Genomic DNA, 20,627 nt, shown 5'->3' with positions numbered 1-20,627 from the left:
GGTGAGAGATTTGAAGAATGTGCTGGCCAGGGCAGCAGTCGAACATTTTCTGTATCCAGAAAGGCCCGTACAGGACCTACAACATGCGGTCGTGCATTATCCTGCTGAAATGTCGGGTTTCGCAGGGATCGAATTAAGGGTAGAGCGACGGATCGTAACACATCTGGAATGTAACGTCCAACGTTCAAAGTGCCATGAATGCGAACAAGAGGTGACCGGGACGTGTAACCAATGACACCCCATACCATCACGCCGGGTAATACGCCAGTATGGCGATGACGAATACACGCTTCCAATGTGCGTTCACCGCGATGTCGCCAATCACGGATGCGACCATCATGATACTGTAAACAGAACCTGGATTCGTCCGAAAAAATGAAGTTTTGCCATTCGTGCACCCAGGTTCGTCGTTGAGTACACCATCGCAGGCGCTCCTGTCTGTGATACAGCGTCAAGTGTAACCGCAGCCATGGTCTCCGAGCTGATAGTGCAGACTGCTGCAAACGTCGTCGAACTGTTCGTGCAGATGGCTGTTGTCTTGCAAACGTCCCCATCTGTTGACTCAGGGATCGAGACGTGGCTGCACGATCCGTTACAGCCGCCATGCGGATAAGATGCCTGTCATCTCGACTCTAAGTGATACGAGGCCGTTGGGATCCAGCACGGCGTTCCGTATTACCCTCCTGAACCCACCGATTCCATATTCTGCTAACAGTCATTGGATGTCGACCAACGCGAGCAGCAATATCGCTATACGGTAAACCGCAATCGCGATAGGGTACAATCCGACACTTATCAAAGTCGGAAACGTGATGGTACGCATTTCTCCTCCTTACACGAGGCATCGCAACAACGTTTCAGCAGGCAACGCCGGTCAACTGGTGTTTGTGTATGAGAAATCGGTTGGAAACTTTCCTCATGTCAGCACGTTGAAAGTGTCGCCACCGGCGCCAACTTTGTGTGAATGCTCTGAAAAGTTAATCATTTGCATATCACAGCATCTTCTTTCTGTCGGTTAAATTTCGCGTCTGTAGCACGTCATCTTCGTGGTGTAGCAATTTTAATGGCCAGTAGTGTAGTTAATCAAAGGGAGGAGAGGAAAAGACGAATTTGGTGGAAGTCTCTGGGTCTTTCATGATTCAGTGCGGTCTCCAGCGCTCACCTCGTTGAAGAAACGATGGACGGATGGTAAATCGTAGAAGATTACCAGTGGAATGCTTAACTTTGACATGTCATTGTATAAGACTGATTACTGTCGGCTGCTGTGGGAACACTCTGAGAAGACAGTGGCAGAGAGGAAAACAGGCGATATCTGCTCGTGCTGCGTCATGGTGGATTTCGTCACCGCGTGCACTTTAAATCGTACAGCCGCGCTCCGGCGCTGGCAGTTGGCGTACGGGTCCGGAATCTGCACAGCTTCCAGTGAGTACGCGCACGCCATCTCTTGTCTCCTTCGTAAATGCACAGCACGGGACCTTCCTGCTGCCGCCTCTCATGTCCATATCCTGACACCTTCTGCTTTCATAGCCACCTCCGATTATATTGTAAGTAGGCTGTTTAGGTTTTCTTATTGGTAACGCCACGTAGCGCTCTGTATGAAAATCACTGGCTGTGCTGTGTGCAGTCTGTGGCTAGTTTGCATTGTTGTCTGCCATTGTAGTGTTGGGCAGCGGCAGCTGGATGTGAACAGCGCGTAGCGTTGCGCTAAAAATACAGGGCTATTACAAATGATTGAAGCGATTTCATAAATTCACTGTAGCTCCATTCATTGACATATGGTCACGACACACTACAGATACGTACAAAAACTCATAAAGTTTTGTTCGGCTGAAGCCGCACTTCAGGTTTCTGCCGCCAGAGCGCTCGAGAGCGCAGTGAGACAAAATGACGACAGGAGCCGAGAAAGCGTATGTCGTGCTTGAAATGCACTCACATGTCAGTGATAACAGTGCAACGACACTTCAGGACGAAGTTCAAAAAAGATCCACCAACTGCTAACTCCATTCGGCGATGGTATGCGCAGTTTGAAGCTTCTGGATGCCTCTGTGAGGGGAAATCAACGGGTCGGCCTGCAGTGAGCGAAGAAACGGTTGAACGCGTGCGGGCAAGTTTCACGCGTAGCCCGCGGAAGTCGACGAATAAAGGAAGCAGGGAGCTAAACGTACCACAGCCGACGGTTTGGAAAATCTTACAGAAAAGGCTAAAGCAGAAGCCTTACCGTTTACAATTGCTACAAGCCCTGACACCGGATGACAAAGTCAAACGCTTTGAATTTTCGACGCGGTTGCAACAGCTCATGGAAGAGGATGCGTTCAGTGCGAAACTTGTTTTCAGTGACGAAGCAAAATTTTTTCTTAATGGTGAAGTGAACAGACACAATGTGCGAATCTGGGCGGTAGAGAATCCTCACGCATTCGTGCAGCAAATTCGCAATTCACCAAAAGTTAACGTGTTTTGTGCAATCTCACGGTTTAAAGTTTACGGCCCCTTTTTCTTCTGCGAAAAAAACGTTACAGGACACTTGTATCTGGACATGCTGGAAAATTGGCTCATGCCACAACTGGAGACCGACAGCGCCGACTTCATCTTTCAACAGGATGGTGCTCCACCGCACTTCCATCATGATGTTCGGCATTTCTCAAACAGGAGATTGGAAAACCGATGGATCGGTCGTGGTGGAGATCATGATCAGCAATTCATGTCATGGCCTCCACACTCTCCCGACTTAACCCCATGCGATTTCTTTCTGTGGGGTTATGTGAAACATTCAGTGTCTAAACCTCCTCTACCAAGAAACGTGCCAGAACTGCGAGCTCGCATCAACGATGCTTTCGAACTCATTGATGGGGACATGCTGCGCCGAGTGTGGGAGGAACTTGATTATCGGCTTGATGTCTGCCGAATCACTAAAGGGGCACATATCGAACATTTGTGAATGCCTAAAAAAACGTTTTGAGATTTTGTATGTGTGTGCAAAGCATTGTGAAAACATCTCAAATAATAAAGTTATTGTAGAGCTGTGAAATCGCTTCAGTCATTTGTAATAACCCTGTATTGTGTGTCAGTTTAAGCACAGTAATTCATTAATTTTTCTAAGGGGACGTTCCATAATATGAACAGCATTTCCACTATGTATCGAGTATCGAGGTAGTGACCTACGTGCCGGATGCCTGAACGGGAGTCTAGAGCTCTTAAGTTTCCCCGCGGCCAAATCTGTCAGCACATTCCAATACATTTCCCACCCTCTCGGATAAATTCACGGTGTACGACCGTGTACGCATACGTTTTCATTCAACTAAGCAATATTCAGTTTCACCTTTGACATTTCTCATTACGTTTCCAAACTACGTCTTCGTACTCATTTTATCTGACCTTGAGTCCTTCTTCACCTAACCCACTCTTTCAACGACGCTTTAGTCTGAAACATCGCGTGGCAGACAGCTACAGCTCGACGCCTGCAGATACGAAATTCAATGTTTAGTTCATACAAGTTCTCCAATCGGAGATCAAATTTCTTAGAAGATTAATATGTTTAGGCAGAGATTGCATCACAAATGAATGAAGATATTATGCAGAATAAGAATATTTTGATGTGTCGAACTGCATTTTTTCCTTTCTAAAGAGTTTAGTTAACGCTCATTGCGATGCGTGTGTGAAAGCATGGGAAAATTTTGTATTACAGAAATTTATTTATTTCTCAGGCTCCGTGGAACCACGCGAGTTGGTCATGAAACGGGCCAGTACATAGTTTACAGAATGCTAATTACATAATTTATGTACAAAAGGATTAAGGGAGAGTTTTCATGAAAAATACACACTTTTCAAAAGATGCACCAAATCTACAATTTTCGATATAAGGCAATAAATTTTGTGCCATTCTTTATATAAAATTAACACGTTTACAGTTAACTTCCTTGGATTTTACATATTTTCATTTTTCAAGGACTTTTAAAGTTTTATTTTCAAATAGTAATATATATATACTTTTCTCTTAGAAATTATTCAAGAGGTGTCTACTAAATTTTCTCTGTTTAATCTCTTTGATACAGTAAGCCTTCCGCATGAGTCTTTCGACTATATGAATATGACAATTTTAATCATTTATAAGTTTAATTCTGTAAGTATAATACACTGAAGCGCCGAAGAACTGGTACAGGCATACGTATTCAAATACAGAGATATGCAAAGAGGCAGAATATGGCACTACGGTCGGCGACGCCTACATAAGACAACAGGTGTCTGGCGCATTTGTTAGATCGGTTACTGCTACTACAATGGCGGGTTATCAAGATTTAAGTGAGTTTGAACGTGGTGTTGTAGTCGCCGCACGAGCCATGGGAAACAGCATCTCCATGGTAGCGATGATGTGGGGATTTTTGCGTATGGCCATTTCACGAATGTACCGTGAATATCAGGAAACAGTTAAACATCAAATCTCCGACATCTCTGCGGCCGAAAAAAGATCCTGCAAGAACGGGACCAACGACGACTGAAGAGAAACGTTGAACGTGACAGAAGTGCAACTCTTAAGCAAATCGCTGCAGCTTTCAATCCTGGGCCATCAACGAGTGTCAGTGTGCGAACCATTCAACGAAACATCATCGATATGGGCTTTCGGAGCCGAAGACCCACTCGTGTATCCTTGATGACTGCACCATACAAAGCTTTACGCCTCGCCTAGGCCCATCAACACCGACAATGGACTGTTAATGACTGGAAATATGTTGCCTGGTCGGACGAGTCTCGTTTCAAACTGTATCGAGCGGATGGACGTGTACTGGTATGGAGACAACCTCATGAATCCGTGGACCCTGCATGTCAGCAGGGGAATATTCAAGGTGGTGGAGGCGCTGTAATGGTATGGGGCGTGTGCAGTTGGAGTGATAAGGGACCCCTCATACGTCTAGATACGACTCTGACAGGTGACACTACGTAAGCATCCTGTTTGATCACCTGCATCCATTCATGTCAATTGTGCATTCCGACGGACTTGGGCAATTCCAGCTGAACAATGCGACGCCCCACACGTCCAGAATTGCTACAGAGTGGCTCCAGGAACACTCTTCTGAGTTTAAACACTTCCGCTGGCCACCAAACGTCCCAGACATGAACAATATTGAGCACATTTGGAATGCCTTGCAATGTGCTGTTCAGAAGAGATCTCCATCCCCTCGTACTCTTGCGGATTTACGTACAGCCCTGCAGAATTCATGGTGTCACTTCCCTCCACCACTACTTCAGACATTAGTCGAGTCCACGCCACGTCGTGTTTCGGCACTTCTGCGTGCTCGGGGGGTCCTAGAGCATATTAGGATGGTGTACCATTTTCTTTGGCTCTTCAGTGTACAAAAGTCATGCAAAATTCCAAGAACTTTGCCCGATGTCTCAACTTACACTCCAGATTTTCAAATCTGCTCTTGAGGCAACATTTATTGGCTTTATAGAGTGTACAAAATTTCATACTTCTAGACTTCTTAGATTTTGAGAAAAAGGTACATTAACTTTTAAAAATATCATATTCAGGGAATGCAACTTACAGTTCAATTTATCGTTTTTACTCATGTCACCTCTCCAGAAGGCCTCAAATTTGTACTCAGGGTTCTCTTTTCCTTCAAGATATCTCCTCTGGTTTCTTTTTTCTGACTTCTTTCCTTTACCAGATCCTGAAATGACTTTTCAGCTGTAGAGAGAGACTGTAAATTTATTGTTCTCTGGACGTCTTGAGTTAAATTTCCTATCTTAAAGCCCATTCTCTCTAATACCTTCACCCTCCCCATCAACCCATCGTTAAATACAAGAACTATAAGTTGCAGTTCTGACAGCTATAGCAGATGAAAATGCAGCAAAACAAGAATTGCTTCTTCATAAACCAAGCAGCTGGTTTGTTATTCTTTCTAAGACACGGAACAGTTACAGACGATCTATAAAATAAAAGAGTACATATTGCAGCCTTCTAGATGCATCCCGTGGAAGTTTGCTTCAAAGTAATCCACGGAACCATTGTTCACCGAGCTAATAATGAAATTTTTTTTCAAAAAGTGGGCGTGGCATGACGGTCGCGACCCACACTTCATTATTTTTCAGGCACTTTGCGTGTGGTTTCATCATTAAAACTTTGAGAACTTATTGTCCACGAATTCTACAAATAAATAAAAAATAAACTAAAAATTGACATTTTCCGTCAATTTCATGAACGTTCACCTTAAAGAACAATTAAACACGGAAAAAAATTGTGAGTGAAAATAGAAACAATTACCAAAACAGAGGAAAGGTTTCAGCTACTGCGAGGGACCGCTGTACATAACAGAAGACTTTGTAGTATTAGGGAACCTATTCACTTCATTTGAATATTTATGATTTGTCACGTTTTATCTACAGAAACTGAAACCTGCTGAATAGTGCATAGGAAATCTTGTTCAAGTATGTACCGTTTTCCCGTCTAGCGTTTACTGAATGAATGGAGTTTATTCTGAATCAGTCAATATTGTCAGCAACAAAGCCCATGATAGGTAATAATTGTGTACAGGGACGGCAAAGATAGAATTCCGATACACCTGACCAGGGACCTACAAGAAGTTAGTGAAATGACGCGCCACATCAGTGCGGCAACCCTTCCCTAGACTACGAGTATTCTTGATTAAAGCACAGAGTTGATCCAAAACACCATACGACATAATGGAGTGAAAGTCACCAAAGTAAACACACCCTCAATCTACCCTCAATCTTAAGAATTTTAAACTGTTGATTTTACTGAATCATTAACCATCTTGATTTCGTTTTGTTGCGGTTAACCGTTCTCTGAAATCCACGAGACGATATTTCGTTTCACTGAAATAATGATGTTTAGCTACCACGAAAGAACATTTCAATATATTTTACAAAGAGAAGTATGACTTGTGGAATTAATCGCTCCTTGGCTACTGTTACCAACTTTTTGTTTTCTTTCAGTTGACCGCTTTCGACGTATTTAATCTCGTCATCAAATGTTATTTATGGATTATTACTTCGGATGGCCTAGATTATGTCAAAGTGGCACAGTGCATTTTTTGTACTGTCTTCCTATCGACAGAACTTCATGAATTAATATAACTGCATCCACTCCTGGTGCTTCCGTGGGAAATAGTCGACTGTTGCGAAAATCTCGTGAAGATCGAGAACATAGTTTCAGAACGGAGAAACTTGCTCTAAGTTACAATAGTATTGTACTGTATTGAAATGGGGACCTAGAAACGACGGAGAGGTTTGGTCCACGCCGTAGCCCTCAGTGGTACACAACCCCACGACAGGCTACAGCAGGCCACCCACCCCACCGCCGCCCCACACCGAACACAGGGTTAGTGTGCGGTTCGGCCCCCAATATGCTGTGGGGAACATTCAGGCGGGCATCAGTGGATGCAGTGGAGCTCGTGCAAGGCACCATGACGGCCAAGGAGTATCGTACACTGGTTGCATACCACGTACACCCCTTCATAACAATCTTGTTTCCCGACGGCAGCGGCATTTTTCAACAAGATAATGCTCCAGGAGTGTGATGAAGTGGTTCGAGGAACACAGTGGCCAGTTCCAGTTGTGTGCTCGCCCCCCATCTATCCAAATCTGGATCCGATCGTTGGCCGTGCGGTTCTAGGCGCTTCAATCTGGAACCGCGTGACCGCTACGGTCGCAGGTTCGAATCCTGCCTCGGGTATGGATGTGTGTGTTGTCCTTAAGTTAGTTAGGTTTAATTAGTTCTAAGTTCTAGGCGACTGATGACCTCAGAAGTTAAGTCGCATAGTGCTCAGAGCCATTTGAACCATTTTTTTGGACCCGATCGAACACATCTGGTATGTGATACAATATGGCGTCAGAGCTCATCGGCCCCCTTCCCGGAATTTACAGGAATCAGGAGATATCGTGCCAGTTCCCTCTAGCGACCTACAAAGACTTCATTGCTTCCATGGCATGCTGCGTCGCTGCTGGTATCCGTGCCAAAGATGGACATACCGGCTATTAGGTAGTTGGTCATAATGTTCTGGCTAACCCTTTATATTTCTACTAAAGCTGAAACTGGTTCTAGATCACCACTGGCAACTTTCTTCAGTGTCATTCTGACTGTTGCTTATCGCTGCCAGAGATACTGGACGAGTATCAGAAGAACCACTGTGTTGTGGTCTACAGTCCACAAAGTGGTGCACTCTCCATGCTTCTCTATCATGTGCAAGCTTCTTCATCTCCAAGTAGCTACTGCAACCTACATCTTTCTGAATCTGTTTAGTGTATTCATCTCTTGGTCCCCCTCTACAACTTTTACCCTCCGCGCTGCCCTCCAATATTAAACTGGTGATCTCTTGATGCCTCAGAACGTGTCCTACCAACCGATCACTTCTTCTAGTCAAGTTGTGCCACAAATTGCTCTTCTCCTCAATTACATTCAGTACCTCCTCATTAATTACATGATCTACCAATCTAGTCTTCAGTATTCTTCTGTAGCACCACATTTCGAAAACTTCTATTCTCTTCTTGTCTAAACTATTTATCGTCCATGTTTCACTTCCATATATGGCTACACTCCATACAAATACTTTCAGAAAATACGATTTCCTTGCCATTGTTAGTCTACATTTTATGTGCTCTCTACTTCGACCATCATCAGCTATTTTGCTCCTCAAATAACAAAACCCATCTACTACTTTAAGTGTCTGATTTCCTAATCTAATTCTCTTAGCATCACCTGATTTAATTCGACTACATTCCATTGTCCTCCTTTTGATTTTGTTGATGTTCATCTTATATCAACCGACTTCTGCAATCGCCTCTGGTGCGACGTGAGTACGATGACGTCGTATATTTTCACCTAGAATTAACTAGAGTTTTCGCGGAAAAGAATACAAACACAAGAAACTGAATTAAACTCACCACACTGGCTGCTGTTGCGCTGCATTTGATTAATGCGAGCGTTGTGCTACAGCGTGGCTCTCCTATTCCGCAGCTACAGTCCCTCATAAATAACAACAGCACGATTCTCCATTGACATACTGTTCCCACGACAGGCGAGCGTTTTCATATTTCCATTCTGTTAAAAGGAATTATTTTGTTTCAGTCCCAGTTATCGTTTCCTCACCATTGCTTTCGACATTTGAACATCAGAACCTCGATAATTCAAGAAAATCAAGAGTTTGAGGTAACACAACTTTGGTGCATACACTTCCAATGAAGCACTTACTGATTCGCAAGATCTAGCCGATTTTTCAGTTCCCTCCTGTAAATCCTTCCAATGCCGTTTATTTTTATACTGCATTGTGTATGTTACCAGCAGGCTCTATTTCTGTTAATTTTTAATGCGCCACTTGTTTCTTCACGGGGTCGGTTATCTTACTGTAGCACTGATAGCCGCCTACGTAGATAAACAAGGAGATGGCGCCATGAGGTTAAAAAAGTCGTCTCGAGGAATATGATACATCTACTGCCTCTTTAGCTCCCTCTTATTTTTACTTCTATTTGACAAGAAAAGATACGAAAAGTCATTCCACACTAGCGCTGCCTCTCGACTCCCACATTTGTCCGTGTAGATTACAGAGCCGAACGGAAAACAGAGAGACTGTTTCAGCGCATGATTTACTGCATATGACGACCGGACATTGGAAGCTGTAAGATAGGTATGCAGTATTTTCCTGTAATCAGCTGCTTAGCAGATATAATGTTTCTATTGCCTTTTTTCGTAGTTGCAGTGTGCAAATATGTGAAAAGCTGAAACATGCGATGCGCAATAGCGCAATAAAACACTCCTTAAACAACGCAGACTATATTACTCAGGATCGTTGTAATCGCGGACTAATATCGAGAAGTTGTAGACTCTTTATTTGTAAGTAAAGTAAGGCGGCCGGAGTGGGCGAGCGGTTCTAGGCGCTACAGTCTGGAACCGCGCGACCGCTACGGTCGCAGGTTCGAATCCTGCCTCGGGCATGGATGTGTGTGATGTCCTTAGGTTAGTTAGGTTTTAGTAGTTCTACGTTCTAGGGGACTGAAGACCTCAGAAGTTGAGTTCCATAGTGCTCAGAGCCACTTGAACCAAGTAAGTAAAGTAAATACGTAGTTGCTGATTTCGAATGTGTTCCATCGTGAACGTGATATTATGTCATGATCGATTATCAAAGAAAAGTCGGTTGCAACACCTAACAACAACCTGTTTGAAACTAAACAAACATTTTATGTTATGTGTATTCCTCTTTTTATACATGAGACGTATTTATGATGACACTACATTATTGTTGATCGCTTGCTGTTTGCATTGATACAATACGATCCTTCAGAAATGATATTATAGGATTTGTGTAACAAAAGGTTCATGTGCGCGAAGACAATTTCTGATGGTCACACGACGTGTCATCCCAACAGATTTGCCACCTGTCAGCATCGGTGGCACACCTGTTCCCTGGAGACATCATCGACTTACTTGGCATCTGCACAACCAGGAAGAGGGATCCAATCCTTTACACAAGCTGTATCCCTTTTTGAAGCTTCCTCCGCGTGCCGGTGTCTCACTGTACAAGGCGCTCTTCCGCTTTGTCATTAAGTATGCCGCCGTCGTCTGGGGGAAGGCAGCCGAAGATCACGTGAAGAAGCTCCAATCTCTGCAGAATCGCGCTCTCCGTCTGGCTCTGCACCTACTAACAGGTTTTCCATCTGGACCCCTCCACGATATCGTGGAAGTCCCACGCCTGCAAGACCGTTTCTGGACGATGCCCGTACCTTCTAAAAGCAGATTCAGCAGTCGCAGAAGGTGAAGAAATATACGCTGGACCGAAAAATTCAGCGCAACGTCACAACAAGATAGCCGCATCTCTTACTGTACAAGCAGCCCTTATAGAAGAAACCAAAAGCTGGACAATCACAAGCTAATCCAAACCTGAAGACCACGTTCATCAACATTGCAGCGGGAGCAAAACACGTACTGCTGCGAACTCTACCATGTTCAGGCGGCCAAGACACACCGTGGAGTCCCAGAAGCAGCGAAGCATCACCACTTGCGCACCTGCCTCCGTGGCCGACGTCGGGGCATGGCGGTGTATTACGTTTCACAAGCTGCGCCCAAAACAATCTCGACTCGTGTTTCTACCTAACGACGACTCACGAGGCCCTCCAGCGCCATGTGCTGTACCGGACACGACTAGCCGGCCGAAGTGGCCGTGCGGTTAAAGGCGCTGCAGTCTGGAACCGCAAGACCGCTACGGTCGCAGGTTCGAATCCTGCCTCGGGCATGGATGTTTGTGATGTCCTTAGGTTAGTTAGGTTTAACTAGTTCTAAGTTCTAGGTGACTAATAACCTCCGCAGTTGAGTCCCATAGTGCCCAGAGCCATTTGAACCGGACACGACTAGCGAATTATTCAGGCGCATTATTCGAGGATCATTCTGCCCGTTGGTGCGTTCCGAGTACGAGAAGGCTCACTTGAAGACAACTCACGGAATTTGATTGACCCTCCGAGGAAGCCATTTAAATGGAGTCCCCCCTTCATTAATTTGTGAGAAAACGACTCGGAAGCTTCAGATGGCGGTAGGCGGAAGTAGGATCCGGTGGGAGCTGGGGAACAAAAAAAAAGTCACTAATGCACGCCTGTGCGGTGGCGCTCCTCGACCCAGAGGTAAGCTGGTTCGAATCCTGGTGGTGGAAGAAATTTCCACTGCCAGTATCTGGCCTGCAGCAGGACGGGAGGTGGCGGTGTAAAGTTTCTGATCAGCAGACTCTGCGACAAGGTACTGGTTTAAATACCAAACCTCTCCGGAGTCGCTCAGAAGTAAAGGCATGTGACGCTGCTAACGGTGATCCGTCCATCGATTGAGAACATTAAGATCGGCGCGGCCCGGATATTGCTTTTCGAGAGGGGTAGGCTATGTGCCAGCATCAGGTTTCACCTTCTCCCTTCTGACATCACCTCCAACACGAACATGACACTGCACTACGCACACCCCCATTACAATCACCTACACTTAACTTGCGCACATTGTTCTCATACTTTGCGAAGGAAAGGTGCCTCCTTGATGGAAGGATAGGAAAAATCTTTCCAATTAAGATCAGATTAATTACAGCAAGCAGAGGCATTTAAATGATCATTACTCCCAAGCTCCATACGTGAATGGACCGTAAAGAAGCCCTAATAACTCGTACAATGGGAAGTACCCTCTGCCGTGCACTTCACTGTTGTCCACAGAGAGCGTGTGAAGAGTTCTTTTTTTTATTTCAGATTGCCTTTAGACGAGTACCAACAGCGATAACTACGTGTAATCTACTAAATCTCGCTGAATTTTATCTTATCTACGAAAATGCATTGCAGACAATCGAGGCTACGATTACAGCACAGACATTTCGGATGCGCTTCTTTTCATACCGTTACTGCCGCTTCGTCACAAACATTCCGGTTCGCAGCGTTTCTCCTTCTTTGATGTATTAATCTTTGGACAGGTGTGCACCGTCTACTCTCCACCTTGAGCACGTACAGTACATCCATCCGTCCCAACACTGATATATCTTGCCGTATCAAGATGATCGTTATCCACTACGTTCAAAATGGTTCAGATGGTTCAAAAAAAAATGACTCTGAGCACTATGGGACTTAACATCTGAGCTCATCAGTCCCCTTGAACTTAGAGCTACTTCAACCTAACTAACCAAAGGACATCACACACATCCATGCCCGAGGCAGGATTCGAACCTGCGACCGTAGCTGTCGCGCGGTTCCAGACTGAAGCGCCTAGAACCGCTCGGCCACACCGGCCGGCGTTCAGATGGTTCTAAGCACTATGGGACTTAACATCTGAGGTCATCAGTCCCCTAGTCTTAGAACTACGTAAACCTAACTAACCTAAGGACATCACACACATCCATGCCCGAGGCGGAATTTAGAACCTGCGACTGTAACAGCCGCGTGGCTCCGGACTGAAGCGCATAGAACAGCTCGGCCACCGCGGCCGGCTTTCCACTACGTAGGTGGAACTCTATGAAGTATTTTGGCATTCTGAGGAGAAAGCTGGTAACAGTAATTTCTAAGAGATCTCGGCGCAACGAAAAATGCCTTTGTTTTCATAATTGCCAGCTGAACTCGCTTATCAAATCTGTGATACACTCTCCTCTATTACATAAAGAGCTACACTTCACTGAACTGTTTCGGTATCCTCCGTCCACCGTATCTGGTAAGGATCTTACACCGTGCAGCAATACTACAGCAGATGACAGAAAAACGAAGACTAGGCAGTGTCTTTAGTAGATTTATCGAACTGCTAAGTGTTCTGCCGTTTATACACAGTCTTTAGTTCGCCTTCTCCGCAATATCTTCTATGCAACAGATCCAATTTAAGTTGTTCGTAAATTATAATCCTAGAAACTTATTTAAACTGATAATCTCTAAATTTGAGTGATTTATCCTGTAACGAAATTTAACGAATTTCTATTATTTTTTGTTTATACACGGCGTAAATGATAACTGTTAACAGCGTACCACAGTCGTGTAGGTGAAGTATGGACGAACAGATTGATGTAGAATACTTGTTGGCAACAGCCTCAAATCGGCCTACAAAAGCCACGTAAGTTACTATGCTTACGTGGTAACACGGCTTCATTTTTTTTTCTCGCTAGAATCGTCCTTGACTATTAACAATTTATTCTTCTTGCACCTACACAATGTAAAACTGACGTTTGTGGAAATGTTACCTCAAAATATGGTGAATTTTCACAGCATAAAATTACATCCATTTGTTGTTTGGCCTTCCTAGTACTAAACTACTGTGCTTATAAAAATTTAGGTCCAATTGTAAACGTAATTAGTTTTTTATTTCATTACCCTCACGAGAAAGTTTCATTTAAATTGTAACGAAACATCTGATTAAGCCGGTGGCATAAGAGAGCTAGAAGACACTGTCTGTAGTAGTCATCCAGTGCGCACTCTATGTAGCTTACGTGGCGCTTGTAGGCCAGTTCGAGGTTTGTTTCCGGGCTTGATCGACAGCAAGTATTTCGTGAATTCGTTCGCACTGCATTTCCCTGCAACACTATGCTATGATGTAAACAGTTTTCGTTTACGCACTGTATCGCTCTTTTACTTTACACGTTTCATAAGCGCTCTGCTAATTACTCCTTACTGAATGTTGAAATTATACTTTAATCGCATGGAATGATAACGCCGTTTCTTTATTTGTGTTCCAGACTGAAGATGGCTCTCTACTTCGACTCCTGGATGACAGAACTGTTCGTCGTTCTGTCGGTGGCCTATTTCACTCTCTACTTGTGGTTCGACCGTGCTTACAAATACTGGAAAAACAAGGGAGTGCCCTATGTGGAGCCAAGCTTCCCGTTCGGAAACGTGCAGAAGTGCTTGCTGGGCCAGCAGACTCTTCCAGACTGGGCTTACGACTTGTACAAACAGTTACCAGGTAGGTAATTCGTGACAGATCTCGCCTCGCGGTAACGTTTGCTTATCGGCGCGATGACGAAAGTCACTCTTGTTTAATTATAAAGGAAACACCAACACATCAACAACTTCCTGCCCTACATCGTGTAAGGTGATCCCATTTCAAAGTCATCTCATAATTCTACTAACTTCTCAATAAGTAAAGCTATAATATATGCAAATAAATCCACTCTGAACTCTACCCCATTTTTACTTACAAGTTTGATAAGAAAAATCGTCTTTCTGGAAAGAAACTGTTTAGGAGAGTGTTGTAGTTACAGGCACATCATCTGAAGCATGTGGTTAATCGGTGGAAATCAGAACGGGGGACGTAAGGAAGGTAAACCACTGGGGAGGGGCATCAACACAGCGTCGGTAGAGGCAGAACAGAGAGAGCAACCCCTGATGTAGAAATGGTTGTGGTGAAGCGGCAAGGGTTACGATAACGGTCGCTGCCAACAAGAACAAAAACTAGAAATAAGAAGTGATAAATGAAAAGTGTGGTCAAGTGTCTAACTGGAACACTGTGAGGCCCACACATCTCTAGGAGTGGTACCTGATAGACCTCTCACTTCCAAGAGGCACTGCATTGGCTGAAAGTGAAAAGTCTCCACAAGGAACGATATTGTACGGACACTGGCAGGATCATAGCAAGTTAGTCAAAGTGAAACTCTACGGACTTCTGTAATGGCACGTTGCTAGCCTGTAGCACCATGTCTTGTTTGGTATATTTCAAGATACGCCTAACACGTGAACGTAGCTTTCAATGACATCACGTCGGTAAATGCCAAACGACGCATCGCTTGGTTTAAGGAGCGTAAACATCAGACGATTTAACAGTGGGAAAACTTTGTGTGGAGTGAAGAATCACGGTACACAAGGCGGCGAACCGGTGGCAGCGTGTGGGTATGGTGACAACGCGTGTAGTGACAACAGTAAAATTCGGAGGCGGTGGTGTTATGGTGCGCTCGTTTTTTTCATGGAGGGGACTTGCACTCCTTGTCGTTTTGCGTGGCACTATCACAGCACAGGCATACATTGATGTTTTAAGAACTTTCTTGCTTCCCACTATTGAAGAGCAATTCGGGGATGGCGATAGCATCTTTCGATCGAGTACCACTTCATAATGCACGACCTGTGGCGGAGTGGTTACACGACAATAACATCCCTGTAATGGACTGGCCTGCACAGAGTCCTGACCTGAATCTTATAGAACACCTTTGGGATGTTTCGAAGGCCGAATTCGTGCCAGGCCTCACCGACCGACATGGTTACCTCTCCTCAGTGCAGTACTCCGTGAAGAATTGATTGCCATTCCCCATTCCTTGCAGCACCTGATTGGATGTATACCTCCGAGAATGGAAGCTGTTATCAAAGCTAAGTGTGGGCCAACACCATATTGAATTCCAGCGTTACCGATGGAGGGCGCCACGAACTTGTAATTCATTTTCACCCAGGTGTCCGGATACTTTTGATCACATAGTGTAGCTGCGAATAAGCAAAGGAAGATAGCGCAGCAGGAGAGAACCTATCCTGTGTATGGACACGAACCGCACCCGCAACGACTGAACTCAACGAGGACTTTCCATAAAACATCGACGGCTCTTAGAACCGTTGCTGAAATACACACTTGAGACACATACGCACCACGAAAGAATATCCGGATGGGACAGAAATCGGTAGATCTGATGTACATGAACAGACAAACAAATCAAGAATGAGATTTTCACTCTGAAGCGGAGTGTGCGCTGATATGAATCTTCCTGGCAGATTAAAACTGTGTGCCGACCGAGACTCGAACTCGGGACCTTTGCCTTTCGCGGGCAAGTGCTCTACGATCTGAGCTACCGAAGCACGACTCACGCCCGGTACTCACAGCTTTACTTCTGCCAGTATCTTGTCTCCTACCTTCCAAACTTTACAGAAGCTCTCCTGCGAAACTTGCAGAACTAGCACTCCTGAAAGAAAGGATATTGCGGAGACATGGCTTAGCCACAGCCTGGGGGATGCCAGGCATGTCTCCGCAATATCCTTTCTTTCAGGAGTGCTAGTTCTGCAAGTTTCGCAGGAGAGCTTCTGTAAAGTTTGGAGGATAGGAGACGAGATACTGGCAGAAGTAAAGCTGTGAGTACCGGGCGTGAGTCGTGCTTCGGTAGCTCAGATGGTAGAGCACTTGCCCGCGAAAGGCAAAGGTCCCGAGTTCGAGTCTCGGTCGGCTCACAGTTTTAATCTGCCAGGAAGTTTCAGACAAACAAATGATTAAAATTTCCGAAAATTGGACGATTTATTCAAGACAAAGAGCTTCAGAAAATGAGCAAGTCAATAACGCGTTGGTCCACCTCTGACCATGGAAGCTGACAACTGAAGAATCACTGGAGGAAGTGCATTATGCTAAATGGGTGAAGGGGGGGGGGGGGGGGGGAGGGGGGAGAGAGGAGATGAACAGATCGAAAAATATAATCAGAAATACCGTGACGTTGCCTTCTTGAGACCTTTACAGACTTACGAAACATAGCGTAATACAAATATCACTCATTAAATGTATTATGTTCAATTTATTACGTTTTCCTTAAGTTTAATCAGCACAGAATCGCGTAGTAGCAGTCACACATTTGTACATGTTTAATTTAGTGCGTGAGCTGTTCTTCCAATGCTCTCACTCACTTGCCTTTTCTGCGTTTTTCTTTTTCCAGGAGGACGCTTTATTGGGTTCTATTCCTTCCGCCGGCCACACCTTCTGGTACGCGATCCAGACCTGATACGCCACATACTCGTGAAGGATAGTTCAACCTTCGTAGACAGAGGATTCTTCATCGACGATGAAGAGCCTCTCAACTACAACCTGTTTCTCCTGGGAGGGCACAAGTGGAGGCAACTGAGAGTCAAGCTGACGCCTACGTTCACGTCCGGCAAGTTGAAGGGCATGTTCAAGGTAAGCTGAAAGTAGTGCCAGTTCAGTGTAATTCATTACGGAGGTGGCAGTTCTGAATGAACTGTGGTCTCTGACTGCTAAGAGGGAGAGTAAAACTGTTAGCATAAAACAGGTCAACAGCCATTACTGTCATTCCTCATTCTGTTCTGGTCACGTCAGAATAATGGGAGACAATTCAAAAACCGAATGTGACTCGGCGAATAAAGAAAAATGGAGGATTCTGAGAGTAATTACGAGAGGAAGGAAAATAGACAAATGAACAGCTAACTTACTAGAGACAAAACGTAATTACGAGTGTTGTTCTTGTGATCTTCAGTCCAAAGACTGGTCTGTGCAAACCTCTTTATCTCTGCATATCTTCTGCAGCCTACATCTATTGGAACCTCAGTTTCCCTCTGCAATTTATATCCCTCACACTTCTCTCCATTACCACACTGACGAGTCCTTGATGCTTCAGGAAATGTCGTATCAGTCGACCACCTCTAATGGTAAAGTTATGCCATAAATTTCTCTTTCCTCAATTCGACTCAGTACCTCCTCATTTGTCATTCAATTTACACATCTGATTTTCAGCATTCTTCTATAGCACAGTATTCCATATTTTCTAGTCTTTTTTTCTTTGAAATGTTTACCGGCAACGTTTGTAAGGGGTACCACTACAGTCAGAGGTATGGCGTAGTAAATGGCACCCTTCTCCCCTCTCTGGCTCTCTGGAACTATCGGAGCTGAGCACATTTTTTTTACAGCAGGGGCATTGTCTCGCGGCTACGTTCAACAATGGCCAAGTGTCACCGGTCAAAACGCGAGGAGGGACACAATTTTCGGATTTCTTGCCTAACGGTAGCGAGTAATTACGCAGCATCCAACTCACTTGAACAGTTTTGTAAAGCGATGAATTATAAGATTGTAAGAACTACGAGATTGGTTGGATAATTGTGAGTAATGACTCACTTTATTTCGCCGAAGTTGCGCATAACTGAATATGAAATCAGAAGAGAAAATACTATCGTCATTCGTAACCAATAGCTTCCATTGGCGGAATGTACTATTATCTCTACAGTAGCTGAATATTGGCGTTTCCCAGGCATGTATCTATTCTAGTTTTCCATCTCCTCATCTCACCTCTCTTTGTCCGTCTCCTCTTTCACCCCTCTCTGTCCACGTACCCCGCCGTCTCTCTCTCTGTTCACGTCTTTCAACCTCACCCTCTGTCCATCTCCTCCTGGCCCTCTATGTCCATCTCTTCCCTCCCTTTATGTCAGTCTACACCTCTCTCATTCTGTCCATCTCCTCCTCACCCTCTCTCTGTTCGTCCTCTCCTCCCCCCTCTCCGTCTTCTCGTCTTTCCCTTTTCTATCAATCTCCCCTCTCCCCACCCTCTGTCCAGATAGTCCTCTTCTCTTTCTCTGTCCATTTCCTCTTCCCCTCTAACTGTTCACCTCATCCTCCCTCTCTCTCTGCCTATCTTTCCTCCCCCTGTCTCAGTCCATCTCCTCCATTTCTTTCCAGATTGTAACTAATATGTTACATATAATTGGTTGAAATCGTTCCAGGGGTTTATAATTACCTTCTTATCCATGACTTTGCCCAAGTACATACATGTCAAATGTATTACACATATATGTTTAAAATACTGCATAGGTATTTGCACACATATTTTACCTGTATCTCTGGCAAATTTCGCCCTGCAGTTTCATGTCCATGGAGCTCGACGTTTATGACTATCTCCTGAACTTCGTGCTGTAAAAAGATACAATTTTGCAGCTACATTCAGTGGCAAATGTACCTACTGTTTGTAAAATGTGTTGCGAATAAAGATAGAAGTATAGAAGTAATAAATTAAAACGATATGCATGATGCCGCAGTTTTCCACTCATCTCCGTACCCACGACGTCATATCTCCTGACTTATGTCTCGTTCAGTTATATAGTTTTCTGGGTACATTCAGTGGCGTATGTGGATATTGTCTGAGAAATGTGTTGTGAATAGAGTTAGTAGTAAATAAGTAATTAATTAAAACGCCATGTATGATGCGGCAGTTTTTGATGCATCTTGGTGTTTGACGTCATATTTTCTGAACTATGTGTCATACAATGATATATTTTTCAGCAGCAGCAGATGTGGTTTGCTGTTTGCGAAAATTGTTGCGAATACAGTTTGTAGCAGTGAAGTACTAAATTTAAAAATCTTGCTTGACGCAGCGCTTTTTGACGCATCTCAGTGTTTATAACGTCATATCTCCTGAACCATAGTAAATTCAGTGGTATATGAAAATATTGTTGCCAAATCAGTCGTCAATACAGTGAGCACTAAAAAAGCAATGTATTGAAACGTCATGCGTCATGCGGTAGTTTTTCAGTGTGAAGAGCGAAAACGTAGTAAGCAATAACCTTTTTTCCTCTCATCATTTTGTGGCTGTTGTCAGTGAGAAAGAGGCTCGAAAAGGTTCCAATTAACTACAAAGTTTGTTGCAAGTCTCTAGTGCTCTTATTCTCAAATAGTGAGTGACTAAATTATGGGTATACGCAGATTGTGGGCTACTGTGCAGTTTTACCCCCTTCACCAGCCCGTCGACAGGTAGGTCTCCTTACCCCCAAAGCGATGATATCCATATAGTAAGTGATATATGTACCGAGTTTGGTTGAAACTGGATCATAGTTTAGGAGGTGATGTGGAACATACGCACAACATCCATTTTTATAATATCAAAAGGCTACTATGAACAGTTATAACATGAAACATTAATTCGGAAAAGCAATACGTAAACAGCAAACTTCAAGGTGAAAGTGGAATACGTCCATGGACTAGGCTTTATTAGGAAGGGGGTTACTTGTAAAAAATCGATGTTCGTGTTGCGGTCTCCAGTCCAAAAACTGGTTTCATGCAGATCTCCATGCTATTCTATCCAGTGTCTTCATCTCTAAATAACTACTGCAACCTACAATCTTCTGAACCTGCTTACTGTATTCATCTACGAATTTTATCCCCCACATTTCTCTTCAGTGCTAAAATTCACGAATTTTAGTACTGAAGAGAAATGTCTCAGAAGGTGTCCTACCAACTGATCCCTTCGTCTAGACCTGTTGTGCTACAAATGTCTTTTTTCCCATTTCCAGTCAGTACCTCCTCATTAGCTGCATGATGTACACATCCAGATTTCAGCATTCTTCCGTAGCACCACATTTCAAAACTTTCTATTCTCTTCTTTTCTGAACAGTATATCGTCCATGCTTCACTTTCATACATGGCTATACTCCATACAAATAATTTCAGAAAA

General features: G+C 44.2%; 1 protein-coding gene across 1 annotated transcript in view; it reads left to right on the top strand.

Annotated features, from left to right (window-relative positions):
• The first annotated feature begins 1,381 nt into the window (after window positions 1–1,381).
• The window catches only part of LOC126262483 (cytochrome P450 6k1-like), an 84,868-nt gene continuing 65,622 nt past the window's right edge, over window positions 1,382–20,627 (top strand). Inside the window, exons 1-3 of the mRNA XM_049959146.1 lie at window positions 1,382–1,422; window positions 14,175–14,401; window positions 17,112–17,350. Of these exons, the coding sequence (XP_049815103.1) occupies window positions 14,182–14,401; window positions 17,112–17,350 (459 nt within the window). The 5' untranslated portion in view covers window positions 1,382–1,422; window positions 14,175–14,181. The remainder of the gene's footprint in view (window positions 1,423–14,174; window positions 14,402–17,111; window positions 17,351–20,627) is intronic.

This window comes from Schistocerca nitens, chromosome 6 (genome assembly GCF_023898315.1).
Source record: "Schistocerca nitens isolate TAMUIC-IGC-003100 chromosome 6, iqSchNite1.1, whole genome shotgun sequence".
Lineage (NCBI taxonomy): Eukaryota > Metazoa > Arthropoda > Insecta > Orthoptera > Acrididae > Schistocerca > Schistocerca nitens.
The sequence above is the reverse complement of the archived record's forward strand: the minus strand, read 5'-3'. Positions and strand labels throughout refer to the sequence as shown.